The sequence below is a fragment of the Triticum urartu genome, chromosome 5A, assembly GCF_056163025.1.
Source record: "Triticum urartu cultivar PI428250 chromosome 5A, HENAU_Tu73, whole genome shotgun sequence".
Lineage (NCBI taxonomy): Eukaryota > Viridiplantae > Streptophyta > Magnoliopsida > Poales > Poaceae > Triticum > Triticum urartu.
The window spans coordinates 509,459,780-509,485,461 of record NC_141877.1 but is presented as its reverse complement, the minus strand read 5'-3'; the positions used below and the strand labels follow the sequence as shown (position 1 = coordinate 509,485,461).

Genomic DNA, 25,682 nt, shown 5'->3' with positions numbered 1-25,682 from the left:
TTTCACTGGCTCGAAAACCCTCCCAGAAAGTTCTGAACAATACTAGAAAAAGTTCCTTGCATAGACACAATTTGCAATTTAAGATTTAACTCACTATTTAGGAAACATTACACAAATTATGCTATGAAAACTAGTTAATGCAGACTGGGCACTGATTTGAGCCCATAAACACCAAATAGCTTTTTTTGAGCTTTGATCAATAATTTAAGGTATGTCGGCTCCGTCAAGAGAGGTGCTCATTGGATTAGGTTGTGAGTACATGTATTCATAGGCATGAGTGTGTGTGCGCGCGCCGCATGCATACATGTGAAAGTTTGTGTTTGTACCTTGTTTCAAAAGAAAACCTTCAACTGAATTTCGTTTTGAATTTTCGAAATATAGTTTATGTATTTTTTGACCATTCCATGGATTACTTTGAGGATTTTGACAACTTTTAGTGAGCATTCGAGCACCTGGTGCACTAGATAAGTTCTCGAAACCTGGCCTAGCTCGGTTTGGCAAGGGAGTTTGTGGAGCACATATATGTTGATGTTCGCACACGAACACGTCACCGTGTACCCTCGACGCCGGGGGTGATGCACCGCAGCTCACGTCGAAGGAGACCCGCCGAAAGCGCGGTACGGAAGACAAATTTGGCGGGCGCTTTTGTAGACCCGAAACCCCACACACCCGAGAGGGACCCCGTCTGGACGCACGACGGCTATGGGCTGCCCTAGGTCGGCCTGACCGCCCCTAGGGCCTCGAGGTTCGCCGCCCTGCAACAAGAAGAACGAACGAAGAACGAGGAAAAAGAAAAACAAGGGAGAGAGATAAAGGTAAAGGTAAAAAGTTGTAGATGATTTGTTCGATTGGGTGTTGTTCTTCAATCGGTCGTCACCCTTACATATATATGAGGCGGCTGGATTTTCCGTACAAGAAAAGGACTCAAATCACGTCCAAATCATCAAAAGTTACCCTAACTCGGACTACGAGGGCCGGAACTTCCGGTCTGGCCCGGAACTTCCGGGCTTAAATTATATCAAGTAGCCCTCTTGCACTGAATCTGCAGGTCGTATACTACTTCGGATGACGACGGTCCCAAAAACAAAGTTGTAGATCTTGCAATGGAGAGAAACTCTTCAGTTGATCACTTTTTCATCCGAGGTCATCTTGATGTAAAATCCGGCCCTACAAATCTGCAAACAATGTTAAAATTCCAGTTTTCGAGGCGCACCGCGTGAAAACTTTCGGTTTAGCCCGGAACCTCCCCGGAAGTTTTGCCCGGAACTTCCGGGGCAAACTTATGCAGCACACTATTTTGGCTCTAAATTTTGCATACGAACTCTGATTTAGACGTTTTTATATCGAAATCGATCGTCTCGACGAGACGAAGACAATCCGTGTAGAAACATTTCTCATATGAGGCCATATTGGAGGGGGGGGGGGGTAATCAGCCGAATTGTGTTCTGAATACAAAATCTGAGTACTTGAAACACAACTTCGGCCTTAGAGATGAGACAGGATGGCTATGGCCCAAATATGAAAGTTTCTCCTTTTGACGATACAGAACTTTCTCACTTTGAACACTTCTACATTTGAGGCCATCTTAATTAAGTTCTTGGTCGTGTCAAAATCTAGTGTCAACAGTTGGCTCAAAACAGCGCCTGGATGTCTTGACTCGTGCCATGAAACAATCTACCGCATCAAGGTCACCTGTCCTCCCCCAGGATATGTCTCTTTTTCTTCCACTCATGATCCTTATTGCAACCTCCCTTTTCCCCTCTTATGCCTTGCGGTCATACCAAATAAGGTTCCATTGGCTTAACAAAGGATATGTCTCTTCTTCCTCGACTCAGGATCCTTGTCAGAGCCCAAAATCGGATCCCATTTTTTCCTCTTCTCCTCGGGGACACAAGCTAATTACGGTAATCATCGAAAAGACATTCCTTTACAAGGCACCCCGCGTTCACTAGTTCTATAGCGGGTGGTGCTATGGCCGTTTCATCTCGTACCAGACCAACCATTGAGTCTATATAGGTGCCATGCTACTCACCATCATCACCTCCAAGCCTCCCATGTGTAGCGTCAAACTTATCGTTGTCGAGACGGCGTGGCAATACTCAATGATCAACAGGGGGGGGGGGGGGGGAGGGGGGGGGGGGGTTGGTGGTGCGTAGAGTCATCGGCATAACAGCGGAGTACACACACTTGTCCCAAAAAACGAACACAGGTACGTCGCCGTGCAGATTTTAGGCTGGCCATAGTGGGGGTAACATAATCGGTATGATGCGCTTGGGACTCATAAACATGCTTATGTGGCAGACAATTAAAGAAGAGAGAGAGAGAGGGGTTATAGGGGGTGTTTGGTTCAGAAGTCCTAGGACTTTTTCTAGTCTCAGGGACTAATAAAAAAAAACTCTCTAGTAGAGTCTTTTTCTAGTCCCTGTAGAAAAAGTCCCTCCCGTTTAGTTCCTAGAGACTTTTTAGGGACTTTTTCTAGTCTCTGGGACTAAAAAGTCCCTGAACCAAACACCCTCATAGTAACATAGGTAGATACCATATCATAATAAATGTTATGCTACTACATGCCATGCACTAGTATCATATGTATGATACTAGTATATGTTGGCACGTATATGGTTAAATCTCAGTCAAGGGAGTTTGTGTAGCACATATATGTTGGTACATATATGGCCTAGTAATATGGATGTACTATCATATGCTACTAGTGTATGATACTCCCTACTACAACCAGCCTTAGCATTCTCATTATAAGTCATTAAAGAATAGGAACATGGCAGTAACATAAATACACATTTTTGTGCCAAAATTAAGTATCACATTCCCATAGAACAATTCAGCATCAAACCAAACTAGAACTGCGGTTTACTGGACATGCAGTTTACACACTCAAGCTTAAATGCACCCTTGTGAACGGTAAAACGGAAAAAATAGTTCAAAAAAACAAAAAAAAACAAATTTTTTTGGCAACAAACATTGTTGAATTTTCTATATTTATGCAAATTTTCATGAAGGAAAAACATTCCTCATGCTCTGGCCAAAAAAAAAAAACAAATGCAATGCTTAGAGAAACTTTTTTTGACCATAGCGAACATGATCTCATCACAAATTTTCTGACACAGGCACACAACTAAACAATGTTTGCTGTAAAAAGAAACAGTTTTACTTAGTCTTAGTCGATACTATATCCGTAAGATCTTACAATGAGATTCGTGTAAAATTTTCTTTTCACTTTTTCCTTTGCCCTCTTGCATGTAATGTCACTTAACTGATACTAAATCTTAGTCGACTGAGACCTAGCCACACCCAAAAAGAAAGTCAAAATGTTTTGAATTGTTTTTAATAATTCTTGAAGAAATATTGTTCATAACAATAACATTTGAGCTCTGAGTTAGAAGAACGCTTTCGTGGATTTATTTTATAACCAAGGGAACCCACAGAAAGAAAGAACAAACAGATGCCAATTAGCAGCCCATACATACGTGGAATGAATCGACCGGTGGACGGAGCTCCGCGGGAAAATTAACGTCGAGGGCGTACGTACACAGTCCATGCACGTCCCTTCGCGCGCGCGTGCACGGCGACGACGATCGCACGAGACGTCGATGACGCCCGGCCAGCTGAAGCGCGCGCGCTGGCTGGCTGGCTGGACGGACGCACGGACGCAGCAATGAATTAATACGGCGGCGCCCTCACCGAACGAACCACCACCGCCACGCCCCGTGCCGTGGCACGGCGCCAGCCCAGCCCAGCCCGCCCGCCCGCGGCATTTACTGCGCGCCGGTTGCCGTTGCGGATGCCAGCCGGGCCGGGCGGAGCCGCCGGACGGGACGGACGTTACACCAGCCAGAGACACCCCACCCCACCCCACCGCCACCTCCCCTCCATTTATGGTCTCCCTCCCATCGGTTGGGTTTACTCCACCTTCACAGTTCACCCCGTGCGGTGCGCCACCACCTCCATCCATCGGTCGATCCATCCTGCATTCTCCACGACGAGGGGAGGGGGACCGTGCGTACGGGCGCCCGATCCGAAAAGGTGACCCACCCGTGACAAGTCCCCGTCACGACTCACGCACCTCCTTTTCCCACCTCCGCTCCGCTCCGCTCCCTCTCGCCACCACGGCTGGCTGACAGCGAGCGAGCCACCGCCGAGGCCAGACCGGTAATTAATCTCGAGGTAATTCCTACTAACTCCTCCCTAAAAAGATCCGTGCTGCGTGCGTGCGTGCGTGCCAGATCCCTGCCTGCGCGTACGGAGCGAGCCGGAGCTGCTCCGCTACGGCCACCGGTGTCGGTAGCGTACGTACCGCCGGCGGTGGGGGCCATTTGACTCTCGCGTCGCTCCGCCCAGCCCTAGCCCCGTGTGCGAGTCAGCCCCACTTGATTTTTTGTTGGTTTCCGTCGCCATTTTCTTCCACGGGTTTACATGGCGACGAGACGACGATGATATTTGTTTGAGCTCTCTTAACAGAACCGTTTTATCTGCTCGCCACATGTCCGGCTTTATCTAGCACCAACGCTGTCTGCCCTGCCTGGCTTCGTTATATCCATAGCCGGAGCTGCCAGCCTCCCAACCCTTCTCCTCCCATCTCCCACTCTCCTCCTCCTCTTCCTCTTCTTCCTCCACGAGTTCCTTCTCCTTGACCGAGGGGCGCGCCGTTTGTTGGTATTCAGTTTGAATTCGTTCGCTCGTTCGTCGCCATCGCCGCCGGCGGCCGAGGGAGGGAGACTGGTGATAGTATCTCTGGGGTCGGGAAGGAAGGGGCGAAGTCAGAAGCGCTGTTGGTAGAGTACTAGGGATTCCACGTCGCGATTCTTTCCTTGTTTGCACCGGGCGCCATGATTCCCTTCCGTCCCCGCGCCCGCCATGCCATGTATAGCCCCTTCCTGCTATTTTAATGCACGCCTAGCCCTCCTCTTTCCTCATAAAAACAACGCAATCAATCGTCGGGATCTGAGGGGATCGGCTTTCCTTCCCGCCTGCAGCCGCAGGGGCGGGTAGCAGGATCAATTCTCGGGATAGCGGGAGAGATTTCAGTCAGTCGTCAGTCCTAGAAAAGAAAACCACAGCCGGGGAGTCTTTGTCTGTCGCTTGGGGTCGTAGATGAGCTTCGGCGGCATGTTCGACGGCGCCGGCTCCGGCGTCTTCTCCTACGACGCCGGCGGGGGCGGCCCCGGCATGCACAACCCCGGCCGCCTCCTCGCCCCGCCGCCCATCCCCAGGCCCGGCGCCGGCGCAGGCGGCGGTGGCTTCGCCTCCTCCACCGGCCTCTCCCTCGGCCTGGTATGCTATATTCTATACTACCACCCGGCCGTTCATGCGCTCAATACCACTGCGTGTTTATTGGCCTTAATTAATTGGCCAGTTTCTCTTCTTTGCCGTGTTTAATTGCCTTGGATTTTAATCGGTTTAATTAGCAGACGAACATGGAGGGCGGAGGTCAGCTTGGCGGCGCTTTCATGGGGAGCACGGGGAGCGGCGGCGACGGCGACTCGCTGGGCCGCGCGCGGGAGGACGAGAACGACAGCCGCTCCGGCAGCGACAACCTGGACGGCGCCTCCGCCGACGAGCTCGACCCCGACAACAGCAACCCGCGCAAGAAGAAGAAGCGCTACCACCGCCACACGCCGCAGCAAATCCAAGAGCTCGAAGCGTAAGCAATTGCAATTCTCGCAGGTTCTTGGTCTACTTTCTATCTAGCCCTAAATTCGCAAGTGCTTGACTGATTCATTTTGGCGCAGCGTCTTCAAGGAGTGCCCTCACCCCGACGAGAAGCAGCGGATGGAGCTCAGCCGGCGGCTCAACCTGGAGAGCCGCCAGGTCAAGTTCTGGTTCCAGAATCGCCGCACCCAGATGAAGGTTCGAACTGTCAGTCAGAACAATCTTCTATCTTTGGTGCGACGTGTCGGTTGATGTGACAAGCTAGGCCAAGAAGAATCAGTTCCTTCTTCTTTTTTGGTAATCGTGCTCCTGTGGGTTGGTTGCAGACGCAGATCGAGCGGCACGAGAACGCGCTGCTGCGGCAGGAGAACGACAAGCTGCGGACGGAGAACATGACGATCCGGGAGGCGATGCGGAGCCCCACCTGCGGCAACTGCGGCGGCGCGGCCGTGCTCGGGGAGGTGTCGCTGGAGGAGCAGCACCTGCGCATCGAGAACTCGCGCCTCAAGGACGAGCTGGACCGCGTCTGCGCGCTCGCCGGCAAGTTCCTCGGCCGCCCCGTCTCCGCCATCTCCTCGCCGCTGAGCCTGCCCTCCTCCCTCTGCTCCGGCCTCGACCTCGCCGTCGGCAGCAACAACGGCTTCATGGGAATGGGAATGCAGTCCATCCCCGACCTCATGGGCGGCGGCTCGGCGGCCATGCGCCTGCCCGCTGGCATCATGGGCGGCGGCCTCGACGACGGCCTCGGCGGCGAAGGCGTCGCCATCGACCGCGGCGCGCTCCTGGAGCTCGGGCTGGCGGCCATGGAGGAGCTGGTGAAGGTGACGCAGGTGGACGACCCGCTGTGGCAGCCCAGTCTGGATATTGGGCTGGAGACGCTCAACTTCGACGAGTACCGGCGCGCGTTCGCCCGCGTGCTCGGCCCCAGCCCCGCCGGCTACGTCTCCGAGGCCACCCGCGAGGTCGGCATCGCCATCATCAACAGCGTCGACCTCGTCAACAGCCTCATGAACGAGGTGCGCATTGCCATTAACATAGACACTAGCGGTGCTTCATGGAGAAACACAAGAGCTAATCGGTGCAATGCTGCAGGCTCGGTGGTCGGAGATGTTCCCGTGCGTGGTGGCGAGGGCGAGCACGATGGAGATCATCTCGAGCGGCATGGGCGGCACCCGCAGCGGCTCAATCCAACTGGTGACCATGCACTCCCGTTTCATCCTAGCTCCACCTCGCGGCCAGCCTAACTTGAGCTCGCTCGCTCGCTCCTGCGACGTACTGACGTTATGCCGTGTGCAGATGCGCGCGGAGCTGCAGGTACTGTCGCCGCTGGTGCCGATCAGGGAGGTGACGTTCCTGCGCTTCTGCAAGCAGCACGCCGACGGGCTGTGGGCCATCGTGGACGTCTCGGTGGACGGCGTTCTCCGCCCTGACTCCGGCACCGGCGCCGGCCCGGCAGGGTACATGGGCTGCCGTCTCCTCCCCTCCGGCTGCATCGTCGAGGACATGCAGAACGGCTACGCCAAGGTACGTAACCAACCCGTCCGTCCCGCTCTCCCATCCACCCACCGGTCGAACTAACGCGCCACCCGTACCGTCGTCCACTCGTCCTGCTCCCTCGGCCGGCGTAACTCCGCACGGCCGCCACAGCCACCGCCAGCCCATGAACCACGATCAGTCCTTTCGCCTTGATTGCCGCACGGCGCGTCGGCATGTGGCGGCAGTCAGCCAGTCGGCCGCCCACATTAACGCCGCGCGCGCGCACGCACGTACACGCAGCGCGGCCCAGTATTCTATGCTCTCAGAGAAGGACGTGGACGAAGGTGAATCCAAGGCCATTTCCCGCAAGTCAATGCTCCCGTCCCGCGTGACGACGGGCCGGGACGTGCGTGCGTGCATAGGATCAGTTGGTTCCCGTGCCGCCTGCGACGACTGATCGCCATTGTTTTCGCTTCCCGGGGCAAGCAATTTTCAACTGTTTCGATGCTTCCATCCGTGCGCGCGAAATGCCCGGCTAGTCGACAGATCCAGTATTTTAGGGTTCCTTGGCTGCTTATACAACTATAGACTACTACACTACACTAGTCCAGCTTAATATAATCAATCATGGGAGGGTTCATCCTCGATTGTGCATGATCCATGCTGGTAATGAGTAATGACACAGTTGCGGCCTGTTGACACCCCACGTGCCCCCCTGCCGTGTGGTCGACGCTCAGCTCCAAACCTAAGCATATCTACGTCGCAGATTATGTCTATGCGTGCACGATCTGATCGCCAGCCACTGTACTGCGCGTCTCGTGTTCGCCATATGCATGCCTGTTATTATTTTTCTACTTATCTCCATGTGGTTGCGACTGCAGCAGCGCAGTGTGTTTAGCTAGGGCTTTGCATTTGCAGTGGTCAACCGGGCTTCTTCTGAATCTCCGGTCCCTCCGCTATGCTCCGGTGATATCATGGGCGATCAGATACGTAGCATGCAGTTGCAGGCTGGCTGTTGTCGCTCGTGGCCGTGTCTACGCCGCGCGGCTTGTCCTCTTGCTTCAGCCAGTGAGCGACGCCATTTGTTACACGCACGCCGGATTTACTATTACTTTGCTACTGTGCGTGACCAGCTAGCGGCCCGGCCGGCACCGCGCGTGCGCCGGCAGCCGCCATTACTGCCTTGTCGCGGCAAGTGGCCGAAGCCAGCGGGGAAAGCGAAGCTGCATTCGGTGAGAGGCTGCCCGTGGTAAGTGTAACTACGTGCTGACGCTGTGCTACGTACTGTGCAGGTCACGTGGGTGGTTCACGCCGAGTACGACGAGGCGGCGGTGCACGAGCTGTACCGCCCGCTGCTCCGCTCCGGCCAAGCCCTCGGCGCGCGCCGCTGGCTCGCCTCGCTGCAGCGCCAGTGCGAGTACCACGCCATCCTATGCTCCAACCCGCACCCCAACCACGGCGACCGCCACGAGCCCATCTCACCGGCGGGGCGCCGCTGCATGCTCAGGCTGGCGCAGCGGATGGCCGACAACTTTTGCGCTGGCGTGTGCGCCACGGCCGCGCAGAAGTGGCGCCGCCTGGACGAGTGGCGCGTTGAGGGCGCCGGCGGACGGGACCCGGCCGGCGGGGAGGACAAGGTAAGGATGATGGCCAGGCAGAGCGTGGGCGCGCCCGGCGAGCCCCCTGGCGTCGTGCTCAGCGCCACCACCTCCGTGCGTCTCCCCGGCACGCCGCCGCAGCGCGTCTTCGACTACCTCCGCGACGAACAGCGCCGCGGAGAGTGGGACATCCTCGCCAACGGCGAGGCCATGCAGGAGATGGACCACATCGCCAAGGGCCAGCACCACGGCAACGCCGTCTCCCTCCTCCGTCCTAACGTAAGTACAGTACATCATATCTTGCATCATTTCTCATTTCCTCTCCACACATGACACATCTCAGTTCCTTCTGAACTTTTCTGTTCCTCATAATTAATCTCAGTGTCTTCTGACACTTGTTGATTTTTACGTAACATTAAAGCATCTGTGCATCTAACATTAACTAGTACTAGTTAGTAAATAGCAATTAAACTGACAGAACTCCTTGCAACCTAAACAATGGAGGGAGATAGTTAATGATGAATAGTTTGTCAAGAAGTCAAGCACTCCTCTACCTCTCGTACTACCCCATGGAGTAGGACTGTACTAGCATGAACTGGCATGATGCAGGTTTCATGGCCATATTGGCAAATGCATGGGTTGGGGGGCACAGTGACAGGAGGAAGAGGACGACGGAGAAAGCTTCCAAGAAATTATTGTTCTTGGCTACAGAACCGGGGTCCGGGGGTGGGGGGTAGTAGTAGGGTTGACATTTGTGATAGAAAGCTAGTAGCTGTTAGCTTTTCCCTCCTTTTGGGGGCATGCTTGCATGTAGCCATGCAGCCTATCTGCCCTTGTCCTCTCTTGCATGCATGCCCACCAAAGCTGTCAATATTGGCTTTATCTTTCTTCTATACTTTTCAAAGATCCATGACAAGTATCTTTTTCATCTGTTATTTGATTTCTTTGTAAAGCGGCTTGGCAATATCCTGGTTCTTAGAACCATGAGGTTGACACCAAGTACACCAGGATTCCCTTTTGATCTCAAGTACACACCAGGGTTCTACTAGCATGATTGGCTAAAGCAAAACACTTTGAATTTACCTAACAAAAATAAGTTGAGACTATGCACAGTTTTCCAGTTATCTCCTAAATTGCTAATACAAATATTTGCCACTTTTTTTAAGACCTCCCTTTCCCTTCGATAATACTACCTCCCTACACTAATATATGACGGTTTTACAGTTCAATTTGAGCTGCAAAAACGCCTTACATTAGTGTGCAGAGGGACTAATAGGTTTGTACCGCAAACAAATTTAACACAGTGAAAGAAAGCAGTTGAATGTACGATCTTACTAGTTATAATTCGAACCACTCCTAGTTTGTTGGAGGTCTTAAGCAAATAAATGTTACACTTTCAGTTATTTTTTTACTCTGTACCCTAATTAAGTTGAAATTTAAATGCTTGCGAGGACTGTCCACATATGGTACAACTGTACAACTATAAGTTCCTGCTGGCTGATGCATGTCACCGATATTGCTTCATTTGCTTGCAGGCGACGAGCGGGAACCAGAACAACATGCTCATCCTGCAGGAGACGTGCACCGACGCGTCCGGCTCGCTGGTGGTGTACGCGCCGGTGGACGTGCAGTCCATGCACGTCGTCATGGGCGGCGGCGACTCGGCCTACGTCTCCCTGCTGCCCTCCGGCTTTGCCATCCTCCCCGACGGCCACACCGCGCCGGCCGCGGCTACTGACCCTTCTTCCCAGGGCTCGTCGCCCAACGCTCATGGCGGCAGCAGCAACAACAGCCCCGGCTCGCTCGTCACCGTGGCGTTCCAGATACTGGTCAATAACCTGCCGACGGCGAAGCTCACCGTGGAGTCGGTCGACACCGTCAGCAACCTGCTCTCCTGCACCATCCAGAAGATCAAGTCCGCCCTGCAGGCCAGCATCATCTCGCCCTAGCTCCATGGTTAGCGGGCATTTGACATGGATTCCGGCCAACACACCGATACAGCACCGGCCGGATGCCATTTCAAATGTCTAACTAGCTCGATCAGGTCGTGTAAGATCACAAAGCTAGAGGAAGAAGAACAAGAAGAAGATTTCAGGCGAGATTTCGGATTATCATAGAGGCTTCTTGGGATACAAATAAATTATAGTGTGGAGATCGAATTAGTATTTCATAGAGGAAATGAACGGGGCGAGATGCGAACTAGGGATTAAGTCAAGAACGAACCTCGCGCTAGGCATGCCTGCATTTTAATTTGCCGCTGCTTAAACTAGCTGATGTGGTGGTTCGGGTATTGACTTAAACTCTGGTGAGGACTGAAGAGAACCCCCTAGGGCTTTGTTTTATTTTATATTTATATAATATATCTAGTGCTTTGGTTTATTAATGCATCCTTCTGTGAAGCTTTCTAGGCAAAGATGCTGATCATCAGATCAACATGATATATATAAAATATGTTTGCGTTTGTTAACTTATCCTTAATGTCCTTTTTAGCTTGAAGATGTTGGAATGGGTTCATATAAACTATGTTGTGGTTTAGTCATATATGCTTACTCAAGAAAGATCTTTTGAAAACCAAAATACATCTTCTTGAACTTATTTTACAATATTTTGATATAGAAAAGGCAGCTCAAAGCTGCACCTATGCATGGCTTAACTTGTTGTACTCCCTCCGTTCCTAAATATAAAGTCTTTTTGGACATTTTAAATGGACTACAACATACGGATATATGTAGATATATTTTAGAGTGTAGATTCACTCATTTTACTCCGTATGTAGTCATCAGTTGAAATCTCTATAAAGACTTATATTTGTGAACAGAGGGAGTATTTAGTAGCATAGGGAGCAGGTCAAAGCAGTACATTCCTTATTCAGGCATAGGTGAATGAGCTTAATTTGTGAAAAAAAATGTTAAGTAGGTTTTACATGTGCCGGTTAAAAGCTAGTAGTATGTGCAAATATTCCTTAGGTTGGAATTTTTTCAGGAATTATAACATATTTGTTGGTTTTTTGAGGGCTTAGAACTTGTTTATTTGGTGTTGACTTGTACAATTCCCAGTTGATGCATGGCCACTGTCTGTGATCAATCTTATCCCTCTTGCCCACGTGCATAAGAGCATGTACAATGGTATTATTTTAGGAGTGTCGTGTAAGATAAATGATGAGGTGGAGAAGAGAGAACTCATAAGAAAAGACTTGTCGTCTCTTATTTAAGAGAAGACAAGAGATGATCTCTTAGCACAATATGTCTTACCATGTTTTTAGGAATAGCTAGTTATTGAAGATAAGGCTAAGAGATGACCCATTGTTTGTAGACATTTTATTTTGTCATCTCTAAATGAAATGCAAGATTTAAAATAAAATTATTTTATCAACCATTATACATGCCCTAAGTAGTAGTGGTTCGTTTTTTATGCTGTGAAACCTAAGGTCTTGAAGATATGCTTGCCAATGTTCGTTTTAAATTTGCTTCTGTGCAGCAAATACTTGCCTCTGCAGGGCATTGCATACACATTGATAACTAGTGCACGTACACATTGACACTGTTATGTTGTTGGCCATTCATTCCTACCAAATGTTGCAGCGTATGTTAATGCGTAGCATACGTACGTCGGTAAGTGCACATGCTATGCCATGGAAGCTATACCCGTATCTATAGCTGGTGATGTATGTACCACATGCGTATTCATTAGTTGATCCATCGAATGAAAGCTACACCAAGGTTGCACCACGCGGCCAACCGACCGCTCACGCGTTGCCGTGTTGGGACTACGTACTCTACAGGGGCGCCGGCACTATGAGATGGGTCAAAATTTGATGTGATCGGCCCGCTCGGACGTATGAAACGGGTTTGGACCCCCGACTATAGATGCTCTAAGAACAATTCCAATAGAGTTGCTGTATCGGCGATCATCATATAGGATATAGAGCACACTCCGGTGCGGCGGTGCAAAAACACCAAGTCGGCAAATACAGCCTTCATATGTAGGGGCAATTAAAGCTGAAATTAACATACCAAACGCAAGTTTGAACATGCTAAATTAAATGGAATTATAATATTGGCCAAAATGCGTCGCATTTAAATATAATTAGTGACTACAAATGTCATTAACGGACATTTTTATATTAGAAACGTGGCTATTCGGGCGACACTCCTACCTAGACTACTTATGCTAGTCGGTGGTCGGTGCCATCTAATCGGCGCTATCATCATCGTCATGGTCCACCTCCTCCTTGTCGGGCAAGATATCATGCATCCACACGTAGGGCTTGGACTCACAAGCGGCAGCTTGCTCTCTTCAGATGTGAGTGTGAGGTCCCGCATCTCGTTACATGCTTGGAGGGTTGTGAGATCGAGCATGGCGTGGACCAGGCCCTCGGGCTCCGTCTCCGCCTCTGGCTCGGCCGCGACGGGGACTACATCGTTCACCCGAACAAGGAGGCGGGCTAGGTTGGCCGGGATGGCGTTCTCCTCCTTCACTCGGAACAGGAGCCTAGGTCCCACACAGTCGCCTCAGTGCCACGAGATGCGCCATCAGGGCCGCGTTCGCCAGATCCTCCGCTGTGGGAGGAGTAGCCGGCGGCTAGTGCACTGAGGGGAGGGTTCACACTGTTGTTGTGTGGCGTCTGCGATGGGACATTCCGCTGCGCCGCCACATTTAACCAATAGGACCGTCACGACCACATTGTCGCTGAGAGAGGAGGATATGAGAGGGGAGTAGGCGTCGAGGAGAATATGTGAGGAGCGTGCAGACCCTACGGGTTCGAGAACTATGTAGACATGACTGAGACATTTATCTGGTCAATAACCAATAGCGGAACCTGGATGCCCACATTGGTTCCTACATATTCTACGAAGATCTTTATCGGTCGAACTTTAATGACAACATACATTGTTCCCTTTGTCATCGGTATGTTATTTGCCCGAGATTCGATTGTCGGTATCCTCATACCTAGTTCAATCTCGTTACCGGCAAGTCTATTTACTCGTTCCGTAATACATCACCCCGCAACTAACTCATTAGTCACATTGCTTGCAAGGCTTATAGTGATGAGCATTACCGAGAGGGCCCAGAGATACCTCTCCGATACTCGAAGTGACAAATCCTAATCTTGATCTATGCCAACACAACAAACACCTTCGGAGATACCTGTAGAGCATCTTCATAATCACTTAGTCATGTTGTGACGTTTGATAGCACACAAGGCATTCCTCCGGTATCCGGGAGTTGCTTAATCTCATAGTAGAAGGAATATGTATTTGATATGAAGAAAGCAATATCAATAAAACTGAATGATCAACATGCTAAACTAACAGATGGGTCTTGACCATCACATCATTCTCCTAATGATGTGATCTCATTCATCAAATGACAACACATGTCTATGGTTAGGAAACTTAAACCATCTTTGATTAACGAGCTAGTCTTAGTAGAGGCTTACTAGGGACACGATGTTTTGTCTATGTATCCACACATGTATCAAGTTTCCAGTTAATACAATTCAAGCATGAATAATAAACATTTATCATGATATAAGGAAATATAAAATAACAAATTTATTATTGCCTCTAGGGCATATTTCCTTCATATCCTTGCCCCGGCGGCATTCCGGAGCCACCAGGAGAGAGGGGGAGAGAGCCCCCCTTCTTCTTCTTCTTCCTTGGCCTCCCCTCTACCTGGGAGGAGAGTTCTCCCTCTGGTCCATGGCCTCCATGGAGGCGGAGGGGAGGGAGCCCCTCCGAGACTGGATCTCCCTCTCTGTTCTCTTCTGTTTCGCGTTTCCTAGATCTGGCCCTTCACGGCTTCTTAAATTCCCAGAGATCCGTAACTCTGATTGCGCTAAACTTTTTACACGCTTTTTTCTTCATAAATTATCTTTCTTGTGCTAGAAGAAGGGCCTCAACCGACGTTCGAGGAGGGCACAAGATACCTGGGCGCGCAAGGCACCCCCGATGCGCCCTGATGGGTTGTGGTCACTGTGGGCCCCCATTTGCATTGATTCCAAGTCCCAAAAATCACATATATTCCAAAATAATTCTTCATAAATTTTTATCGCGTTTGTACTTCGTTTGATATGGATTTTCCACGAAACAAAATACATGCAACAAATAGGAACTGGCACTGGGCACTGGATCAATAGGTTAGTCCAAATAAATCATATAAAATGTTGCCAAAAGTGTATATGTCGGCGTTCTGGGAACGGGGGTCCCCAGACTTGCCTGCCTGCGGCCTGCGGCGTGGCTCAAAGGGGGGCCCAGCACGGCCCATCTTCACCAACGCAAACCCAAGACCCTCGCGAGGGGCCAAGCCTCGCGGGGCGGACGACGCGGAGCTTCCTCAGGCACGGCCTCGTCAGGCTAGCTCACGAGGAGGCGGAGAGATCAAGGCGGGGTACCTCACGAGGTGCCCGTGACGCAAGCCATGACGACTCAGGGCGCCAGGCGGGTGCCAGCCCGCGCAACGTCCTCCTTTCCTCTTTGGTGCAAAGGGGGCAAGCGCAGCCGCGGAGTACCGAGGCATCAGGCAAAGGTTGCCATTTCGGTGCAACGAGACCAAGACCAGGAGGACTACGAGACAGGGGTCATCGTGGAGCCCAAGACGGCGTCATCACCAGAGCTTTGTGCAGGCGAAGACTACTTTTGTCAGGATAGCTGGTACTAGCTTTCCCCCATTAAATTAGCCCGCCATTGTTGGCTCCCTTCCCGCTCGATATTTGGGAAGAGGACCAGGGCCACTATAAATAGGACCATCCACCCACATAGCAAAGGGGGTTGGAGGGTTGGAAGCTTGGAAGCAGGGAAGAGAGGGAAGAGAGGAAAGAGGCTCTTTAGAGAGGGTTTCGATCAGAGAGAGAGAGAGAGAGAGAGAGAGAGAGAGAGAGAGAGAAAGGTGACTGAACTCCTCCTAGCAGTTCATCGCCCCAGCCAAGAACCGACCCTCGCGAGGCTGTTCTTCCTTGTATTGTTCATCATCATCAGCCCAAGAAGCAATCCACCACACCACACACTGGAGTAGGGTATTACACCACAACGGTGGCCTGAACCAGTATAAACCCTGTGTCTCTTGTGTTGTTCTTTCGATAGTTTAGATCCTAGCAAGGCGGAGGGGTGCAGGCAGGTAGGAGGCGAAATCTTCGTGCGCACCCCAGTGTTCGAACCTTAAGGATCTGCTGAAACCCGAAATCCGACATGTGGCGCACCAGGTAGGGGTGCGCCGGAATTCGTCTTCCACCACCCCGTTCTCCCCCGACCATCACGCCCATGTCTGGCGCTCGCCGGGCCCGCGCGGAGCGCCGGGCCGCGCTCGCTTCCCCCGTCGCCCAGAAGGCCCCTGTCGGCGGGCGTCCTCGCCGTTCCCTGTCACCTGCCGTCAACGCCGCCATCGGCCCGGCGGGGAACGAGCAGCAAGCATCGTCCCATCATCCGCCTGTGCGGCAAGACGGCCGCACCGCAACTCCCTCGCTCGCCCCAGCTGGATCTTCGTCCCGCGCGCTCCGCGCACCCATGGAGGCTCGAGATGCTGCGCTACCGCCCCGTCGACGACGTCTACGAAGAATGGCTCGACCGCGTCACCGAGCTCGTCCGTGCCGCAGGGGGCTCTTCCGCGCCGTCCGTTCCGCTGCACCGCACCCCGCCCCGGGCGGGCGACGAGGCTCCGGCGGCGCCCCGGCCGCCTCCTCTTCAAGAAGACGCCATGGCTCCAAGGCGCGTGGCCCCTGGGCGGAACCCGCTCCGACAGGTGCCAACGCGGCAAGAACAGAGCTGCCAAGAAGTCCCTCGCCCGCAAGAAGCCGCCCGGGTGCTCCCTGCTCCAGCACGTCGCGACCGTGCTCCTGCTCCCGCGCGTCAAGACCCTGCGCTGCTCTCAGCTGCAGCACGTGGGGACATGCAAGACCAAGCTCTCCGTCACCCAAGGCCTCCCGTGGCCACAACAGGCTGCCGCGCCTTCACCACCGAACTACGCAGCGTCGCATGGCCCGGCAAGTTCAAGTCAGACCTGCCTCCTCGCTACGACGGCACGGCCGACCCTGCGGAGTTCCTCCAGCTCTACGAGCTGGGCATCGAAGCTGCCAACGGAGACGAGAAGGTCATGGCGAACTGGTTTCCCATGGCGCTCAAGGACGGGGCCCGCACTTGGCTCCTGAACTTGGCTCCAGGCACAATCTCCTCCTGGGAAGAGATGCGCGCCCGCTTCATCACCAACTTCCAAGGCACTCGCGACCGGCCACCCGCCGTGAGCGACATGCGCCGCATCAAGCAACAACCCAGGGAGACCCTACAGAAGCACATCCAGCGCTTCAACAACGCACGCCTCAAGATTCCCAAGGTGACTGAGGAGGCCATCATCTCAGCCTTCTCCGACGGCGTGCGCGACGTCAAGATGAAGGAGGAGCTGGCGATGCATGAAGACCTGTGCACTTCCTTGGAGCTGTTCAACTTGGCAAACAAGTGCGCCAGGGCTGAGGAAGGGCGTCTCTCCCTCCTCGAGCTGCCTGTCGCAGACCCGGAAGAGAAGAAGCTCAAGGCCAAGGATGTGAAGCGCAAGAGGGCTGCCGTGCTCGCGGCAGAACCAGACACCAAGCAGGGCAGAGATCAGCCCGAACCTGCCAAGGGCAGCCGGTACTATGTGAACCACGACCTCCACACCCACAACACCAACAAATGTCAAGAGCTCCGAGCTGTGCGAGAAGGAAGGATCGGCCGTCGCCCTGACCGCGGTGACCGGGGCTACGGTCGAGGAGGAGGAAGGAACGCAGGACGCTGGGAAGACCATGGCCCGCGCCAAGGGTGGCGCGATCAACCTCGCGAGGATCGCTGGCAAGACCCGCCTCGCGAGGGAGACTGGAGGGATCAGCCTCGCGAGGATCGCCCGCAAGGCAACGCAGGCCTCCCACCGCTGCCGCCGCAGCCAAGGAGGAACGAGGACTGCCACCAGGACGAGGGGGCTGGGGCTTCCAGGAGCCGCGCGCAATCGCCTGCATCCTGGGCGGGGCTCAAGCCCCAACCTCTCAACGCATCTTCAAGCAGTTCGCCCGCGAAGTGAACGCAGTCCTCCCGAGACTCGAAGCCACGCACCCTCTCAGGTGGTCGGCGTGCGCCATCACGTTCAGCTCAGCAGATTAGCTCAAGTGTGCGGCTACAGCCGAAGTCCTCCCGATGCTTTGTTCCCCAATTATCAGCAACGTGGTGGTCACCAAGACCCTCATCGATGGCGGGGCAGGTCTCAACGTCCTATCTGTGGAGACATTCAACAACCTCCAAGTGCCCTACAGCCAGCTTCAGCCAACCAAGCCTTTCTCCGGTATCATCGATGGATCCACGGTCCCGATCGGGCAGGTCCGCCTCCCTGTCACCTTCGGGGCACGCGACAGCTACCGCACCGAGCTCATCGACTTCGACGTCGCTCACATTCGCCTGCCGTACAACGCCATCCTTGGGTACCCAGCGCTGGCCAAGTTCATGGCCGTAACTCACCATGGCTACAACGTCCTCAAGATGCCAGGAAGCGGCGGAGTCATCACGGTGCCCTGTGAAGAGAAGGACGCGGTGTGTTCTCTGGAACGAGCCTTTCAGGCCGTATCACTGTAAGACCCGGATCGCGGAAGCAGGAGGCCTCCCGAGACCGCCCCTAAGAAGAAGAAGACATCGTCCAGCCCGACCACTCAGGAGGCAGGCCCCTCTAGGCATGCGCCTGCCCAGGGGGAACCTCCTTCCATCGCATAGGAAAGCGCGCCCGGTGCTCTCCTCAGGCAGGGCTCGGGGGCTCTCCCCTGGAGGGCCACCGACCTAGCTAGGGTCACGAGGGAGGCGCTTGGGCACCACGTGGAGGCGTGCTTTGAAGCACGTTTCCCTCGAGAAGGAGCAAGGCAGGGAGATCCAGACCCCCAGGAGTTCGTCAGCAAGGCCATCCAGCAGCTACAGGAGTCAAGAGTCATGAAAGGCGGCCGCCGCCTACCAGCAGTGGCTCCCCAACCAGGCGAGGATGGCGGGCTGCGCGTCTGCATCGACGTACCAGGGCTCAACCGAGTCACCTCTCTGGAGCGCTGAAAGTGCAACTATCCCTAGGTGGTTTTGGTAATTCATAACAACATCTAGCTCATTGAGCTAATGCTATTCCAAGATGATTATTTCAGGAAAGCTCAATGATTGGCATGGCATGGATGTGAAAGTGGAACCCTCAAAATTCTAAGGACAAAGGATTGGCTCAAGCTCAAAAGCTCAAGACTCTTCATTTTATATTTTAGTGATCCAAGATCACATTGAGTCTTTAGGAAAAGCCAATACTATCAAGGAGGGATGAGGTGTTGCTTAATGAGCCTCTTGCTTCATGTGCTTAGTGATATGCTCCAAAACCCTCAACTACTTTCCCATATCCACATATGACCTAAACCCTAAGCCAAACTCGGTCCTACCGATTCTTCCTATCCGGCGCCACCGAGTTTTCACTTGTCATTAGCCACTGCCAAACCCTAGCAATTCGGTCCTACCGATAGGGATCTCGGTCTCACCGAGATGGGGTTGCAAACTCTCTGTTTCCCTTTCGTAACTTTTTGGTCCCACCGAAAGAGCGAATCGGTCCCACCGAGATTGCAATGTAAACTCAGTGTTTCCCCTTTGTAACTTTTCGGTCTCACCGAGTTCCACTCGGTCTCACCGAAAGAGCAAATCGGTCCCACCGAGTTTGCCTGACCAACTCTCTGGTTAGCTAATTACCAAATTCGGTCTCACCGAGTTTGTGTAATCGGTCTCACCGAGATTACGTTATGCCCAAACCCTAACCATATCGGTCCTACCTCAGTCCCACCGAAAATCACTAACGGTCACTAGGTTTACATTTTCGGTCCGACCGAGCTTATTGATTCGGTCCCACCGAGATTGGAAAACTGTGTAACGGTTGGATTTTGTGTGGAGGCTATATATACCCCTCCACCTTCTTCTCATTCGATGAGAGAGCCATCAGAACACACACACCATTCCAACTCATATGTTCTGAGAAAGAACCACCTACTCATGTGTTGAGACCAAGACATTCCATTCCTACCATATGAATCTTGATCTCTAGCCTTCCCAAGTTACTTTCCACTCAAATCTTCTTTCCACCAAATCCAAATCCTATGAGAGAGAGTTGAGTGTTGGGGAGACTATCATTTGAAGCACAAGAGCAAGGAGTTCATTACCTACACACCATTTGTTACTTCTTGGAGAGTGGTGTCTCCTAGATTGGCTAGGTGTCACTTGGGAGCCTCTGACAAGATTGTGGAGTTGAACCAAGGAGTTTGTAAGGGCAAGGAGATCGCCTACTTTGTGAAGATCTACCGCTAGTGAGGCAAGTCCTGTGTGGGCGTTGGCCATGGTGGGATAGACAAGGTTGCTTCTTCATGGACCCTTTGTGGGTGGTTGCTTCTTCGTGGACCCTTCGTGGGTGGAGCCCTGTGTGGACTCGCGCAACCGTTACCCTTGGGTGGAGCCCTGTGTGGACTCCCGCAACCGTTACCCTTCGTGGGTTGAAGTCTCCATCAACGTGGATGTAGGATAGCACCACCTATCCGAACCACGGGAAAAACATCCGTGTCTCCAATAGCGTTTGAATTCTCCAAACCCTTCCCTTTACATTCTTGCGAGTTGCATGCTTTACTTTCCGCTGCCTATATACTCTTTGCATGCTTGCTTGAATTGTGTGATGAGTGCTTGACTTGTCCTAAATTAGCTAAAATCTGCCAAGAACTAAAATTGGGAAAAGGTTAAGTTTTTATTTGGTCAAGTAGTCTAATCACCCCCCTCTAGACATACTTTCGATCCTACAAGTGGTATCAGAGCTTTGGTCTCCATTTGCTTGATCTCCGTAGCTTTTGGTGGTCATAGCCTTGGTTTCACAACCTAGGAGAGTATGGCGTCTAGCGAGGGAAATTATCACCGTAGAGGTCCTTACTTTGATGGTACTAATTTTGCTAGTTGGAAGCATAAAATGAAAATGCATATTCTTGGACATAACCCCGCCGTTTGGGCTATTGTGTGTGTTGGTTTGCAAGGTGACTTCTTTGATGGGAGAGAACCGAACCGTGAAGCTACCGCAGATGAGTTGAAGATGTTGCAATACAATGCTCAAGCTTGTGATATTCTCTTCAACGGATTGTGCCCCGAAGAATTCAACAAAATCAGCCGCCTTGAGAATGCGAAGGAAATTTGGGACACTTTGATTGATATGCACGAAGGTACCGACTCCGTCAAGGAATCCAAGTTGGATGTGCTTCAAAGCCAACTTGACAAGTTCAAGATGAAGGATGGTGAAGGTGTCGCTGAAATGTACTCTAGGCTTGCTCTCATCACAAATGAGATTGCCGGCTTAGGAAGTGAAGAGATGACCGATAAATTCATCATCAAGAAGATTCTAAGAGCCTTGGATGGAAAATATGATACCGTGTGCACATTGATCCAAATGATGCCCAATTACAAAGATCTCAAGCCTACGGAGGTGATTGGAAGAATTGTTGCTCATGAGATGTCACTTAAGGATAAAGAGGAACTTCACAACAAATCAAGTGGTGCCTATAAAGCCTCATGTGAAGCCCCTACATCATCAAGTGAGAAACAAGACTTCAATGAAGAATTGAGCTTAATGGTGAAGAACTTCAACAAGTTCTACAAGAGTAGAAGCAAAGATAGAAGCTCCAAGTCAAGGTCCTACAATGACAAAAGATCTTCTAGTCGAGAGCGAAACTGCTACAATTGTGGAAGACCCGGACACTATTCCAATGAGTGTACGGCTCCCTACAAGAGAAGAGAACATTCTCCAAAAAGAAGAAGCAAAGGATCACCACCAAGAGAGAGAAGGAGTAGAGATGATCGTTATGAACAAAGATACTCACGGAGAAGCAAGGATTCAGAAAGGAAGGAAAAATCATCAAGGAGCTACACAAGACGAAGACATCAAGCTCATGTTGGTGAATGGGTATCCGGCTCCGACTCCGACAGCCACTCCGAGAGAAGTTATCACTCCGACTCCGAAGATACTCAAGATGAAGGTGTTGCCAGTCTAGCACTTGTGTCAACCAACTCCTACGACATATTTAACTCACCAAATGAAGGAATTGGAAGATGCTTCATGGCCAAAGGTCCTAAGGTAACACACCCCGAGCATGTTGATTTCAATAGTGATGAAGATGACTTGTTAGGTGATGATTTGCTTGGTGACAACTCTAGTGATGAATACTATGATGAAAGACCAATTAATCATGCTAATCAAGATAAAACAAATGACAATGATAAGGAGAAGATTGAGGCTCTAACTAAAGAACTAAAAACTCTTAAGTTAGCTCATGACACTATCTTCGAAGATCATCGAGAACTTTTAAGAGCTCATGAGAAATTACGCTTTGAAAAGCTCAATCTTGAGCAAGAGCATGAGTTCTTAAAGGCAATCAATGATGATCTCCGCAAGAAAAGTTCTTCTTACATTGCCAAGCGTTTACTCTTATCTACTTACATGCCTCAAGTCAAGTCTAGTAACAAGAAAGATTCTTCCTCTAGCAGTAATAATGATCATGTTAAAACCAATATTGTTGCTTCTAGTAGTTCTCTTGATTCCACTAATGATTCTCTTAGCCAAGTTACACTTGAGCAAGAAAATAGCTTATTGAAGGGAATTATAGAGAAAGGAGTGTACAAAAGCCTTGCCGGGAGTAAGAAATTCGAGGAAATTGTGCGCAAGCAAGGAATGCACCGGAAGAATCAAGGTGTTGGTTTTGAACGAAAGTTCAATGCCAATGGAGTTGAGTGGGAAGAAGATCAATACCCCAAGACAAAGTTTGTCCCTCAACAAGAGAAGTATGCTTCTTTCAAGGGGACACAAGCTCAAGATGATCTTCCACCACAAGACTACGAGCAAAAAGGCAAGGACAAGCTTCAAGAGGAAATTGATGCATTTGAAGAAGCTCCTAAGACCTTAGTCAAGTGGATTCCCAAGACTACTTCAAGTTCCACTTCATCAAGTACGACTACAACTCCAAGGATTCCCATCAAGATGATGTGGATCCAAAAGAAGAAGAACTAGAAAGTTCTTGAGGGTGACTCCGCCAACATACTTCACTCTTATCATTTTGGCAAGAACAAGTGCAATCAACTTCCACATCTTGCACTAGTTCAAGGAGTCATAAACCCTCTTGTTGGTAAGACAAGGGACAAGGTAACCTAAAAGTTTTCATGGACATCATCTTTTGTGTGCATCACTCTATGTCTATGGATATCCTTGTTTGTTTCTTGTGGGACTAACCCATGTAGGTATTGAAAGTGCAATTCACTCAAATGGATAGCTCCAAGAGATCTACATCAACATTGAGCATCCACATCTTCAATATCTACATGAAGTCATCATCGACAAAACCCAAGGTTAGTTCATCCCTCTTAGGGGGGATATCACATCTAGGGGGAGCTTTACTCTAAGACTTGAGCTAAAGCAACTCTAAAGATGTGAACACAACAATGCTTTATGTAAAAGTGGTAACCCCACTTGAGCTTAAACGATGAGTATGACCTATGATCAAGTGATCTCACTTGACTCCTAAGTCAATATACTCATATATAGATGACCTAGTCATCGCAAATTGCTTGATAGATGCTAGAATTGGTTGTGAATGCCTTGTCACATATTTCATTTGCCATCTTATTGTGTGAGCATGCTGGTTGCATATTTTACTCATTCGAGGACATCCACTTGTTGTTTTGACTGTTCGGCTTTATTTCTTTTTGCCAAGTGGATGGACAAGAATGCCTAAGAACCTCCTCTAGCTATCTATGCTTTTCTCGTCTCAAACTCTATTCATGTGCATCACAAAATTTGATCAAGTCAGATTCGAACCACTCTGTGTGAGGAGCGCTCGGAGTCCCCAATTCGTCATAGACTTAAACTTCCAAAACCTCTTTATGATTCTCGGTCTGACCGATACTCCACTTTCGGTCCTACCGAGATCATTAAGTTGATCTAGGTTTTCGATCTCGGTGCAACCGATTTGAACCTTTCGGTCACACCGAGTTTCAGTAACTACACGCAGTTATGAATCTCGGTGCCACCGAGTCGTTCCACTCGGTCACACCGACAGGGTCGGGCTATATATAGTCACAGGCAAAATTTGGAAATTTCTCCGAACCCCTTCACCCGCGCGATAGCCTGCTCTGCCCTCGTGGTCTCCGGATCGTCTTCTCGCTGCCAGCGGCCTCCAGTCGCTGGTCTCCATCGCCGTCAACGGGAATTCTGCCCCGCCGTTGCCGCCGTAGCAAGTCCCCGCCGAACTAGGGTATGGACTTGATCTTTGTGCTATTCCTCAATCTGATTCCTAGCACATTGTGATCATATTGATTCTAGCCACGTTTGATAAACTTCTATCCAGTCAAAACGCTCGTAGATTAGGTTTGATTCGAAAATTCTAGGTTTAGGTTTCCGCCGAAACTATCTCGGACCCACCGAGTTGAAAAACTCGGTTCCACTGATTTGGCTTATGCCATTGCACAAGTGAGACTCGGTCAGACCAAGAATTACTTATCGGTGTGACCGATTTTTGAACTCAGTGAAACCCTAGCAGTCTCGATGCCACCGAACTGTGACTCGGTCCTACCGAGTTCACTAGTTTAGGTTCCAAAACTGCTTCGGTATCACCGAGTTTGAAAATCGGTACATCCGAGATGATTTCAGTGGGAAACTAAAACTAAGTTTTTGGATCATTCTTTTGAAAAAATCTCTGCATTTTGTGATGCTCATCTTTTCTATCTCATCTATAATCTATTCACAGGGTCAGCAGTCAGTTTGCAGCATGTCTGATCAAAGTGATAGCCAAAACATGTCAGAGCAGCAAGTAGTGATGAGTGAGGGCACTAGTCCCTCCAGTTCATCTGATGAAGGCAGCAGGAGCACTCCTAGCAATTTGCCAAAGGCTGCCACGAGACAAAGGAAGAAGAGGACTTCAGATTCCGAAGATGAGGACTATGTGGCAGAGGAAGAGGCCACTTCCAAGAGAGTTGAGCCAGCTCAAGGTACTAAGCCAGGTCTGAAAATCAAAAGGCCAGCAGGCAGGCAGCCCATGTCCAAGGCAAGAGCCTCAACTGAGAAGCCCACTCCCCAAGAGCCAGTTGCAGCTGAGGGCAAGAAAAGAAAGGAAAGGGTGAAGAAGACTGTGGCAGAGTGCTTGGCAAAGCTTCCATCATGGAAGAAGAAGAGGAAGAAGAGGTAGCTGCACCAGCGCCCAAGGCACCCAAGCTAATGGGAGATGCCATAAAATCAGGGGGAGCTGCTTCCAAGGCCAAGTCAGCTCCAAAACCAAAGCCTAAGAGAAATACAAGGAGCATTCCTGCAGCTGAGAAGAACAAGGCCCCAGTGCCTGAGACTGTTGCTGAAGAAGAGGAAGAGAATGTCCTGAGAAAGCTAAAGCCCAAGATCCCAGACCACAACGATGCTCATCCTGTGGCTGAGGACATGAAGCTCAGGAGAGATTCAGGGCTGAGAAAGTGGAGAGAAGCAAACCCGTATGCTTCAAGAAGAAGGACTGCCGTGGACTACAGGTTTCACACCAAGGAGCAGCAGGACTTCTATGAGACTGTTTTGCTAGATAAGAAGCCAATTGTCTGTGACATGAGATGGGTTGACTGGACCTACATGAGGGAGAATGAGGAGCACTACCCAGGAGTATATGACAGCTTTAATGCTTGTGGAGTAGCTGACTTTGTTGGGCAGAAGCTCACAAAGTGGAACGAGGAGCTTATCATGCAGTTCTACTCCACGGCACACTTTTATCTAGATGGGAGGATCACATGGATGTCTGAGGGTACAAGGTACCAATCTACAGTGGCTGAGTGGGCACAGATCATAAATGCCCCAGAGGAGCAAGATGGTGACTTGGATATCTATGCCAAGAAGAAGATGGACCATAACTCCATGTCCAATATGTACAAGGAAATT

General features: G+C 50.9%; 1 protein-coding gene across 3 annotated transcripts; it reads left to right on the top strand.

The window, feature by feature from the left end:
• The first annotated feature begins 4,485 nt into the window (after window positions 1-4,485).
• LOC125530905 (homeobox-leucine zipper protein ROC6-like) lies at window positions 4,486-11,209 on the top strand. Of its 3 annotated transcripts, none has more exons than XM_087521410.1 (8): window positions 4,488-5,286; window positions 5,421-5,656; window positions 5,745-5,862; window positions 5,991-6,680; window positions 6,757-6,858; window positions 6,961-7,188; window positions 8,433-9,017; window positions 10,274-11,209. In XM_087521410.1, exons 1-8 carry the CDS (start codon window positions 5,107-5,109, stop codon window positions 10,685-10,687), a joined length of 2,553 nt encoding a protein of 850 aa, XP_087377536.1. In that variant the 5' UTR covers window positions 4,488-5,106; the 3' UTR covers window positions 10,688-11,209. The 3 variants fall into 3 exon arrangements, with proteins under 3 accessions (XP_087377535.1, XP_087377536.1, XP_087377537.1); XM_087521411.1 differs by having other exon boundaries at window positions 4,490-5,286; window positions 5,424-5,656; XM_087521409.1 differs by having other exon boundaries at window positions 4,486-5,286; window positions 5,424-5,656; window positions 6,757-7,188.
• Window positions 11,210-25,682: the final 14,473 nt, after the last annotated feature.

Coding starts and splice junctions, on each gene's coding strand:
- LOC125530905 (XM_087521409.1), top strand. CDS start 5,107: ATGAGCTTCGGCGGCATGTTCGACGGCGCCGGCTCCGGCGTCTTCTCC. Junction 5,287..5,423: donor CCGGCCTCTCCCTCGGCCTG/GTATGCTATATT, acceptor TTTAATTAGCAG/ACGAACATGGAGGGCGGAGG. Junction 5,657..5,744: donor CAAATCCAAGAGCTCGAAGC/GTAAGCAATTGC, acceptor ATTTTGGCGCAG/CGTCTTCAAGGAGTGCCCTC.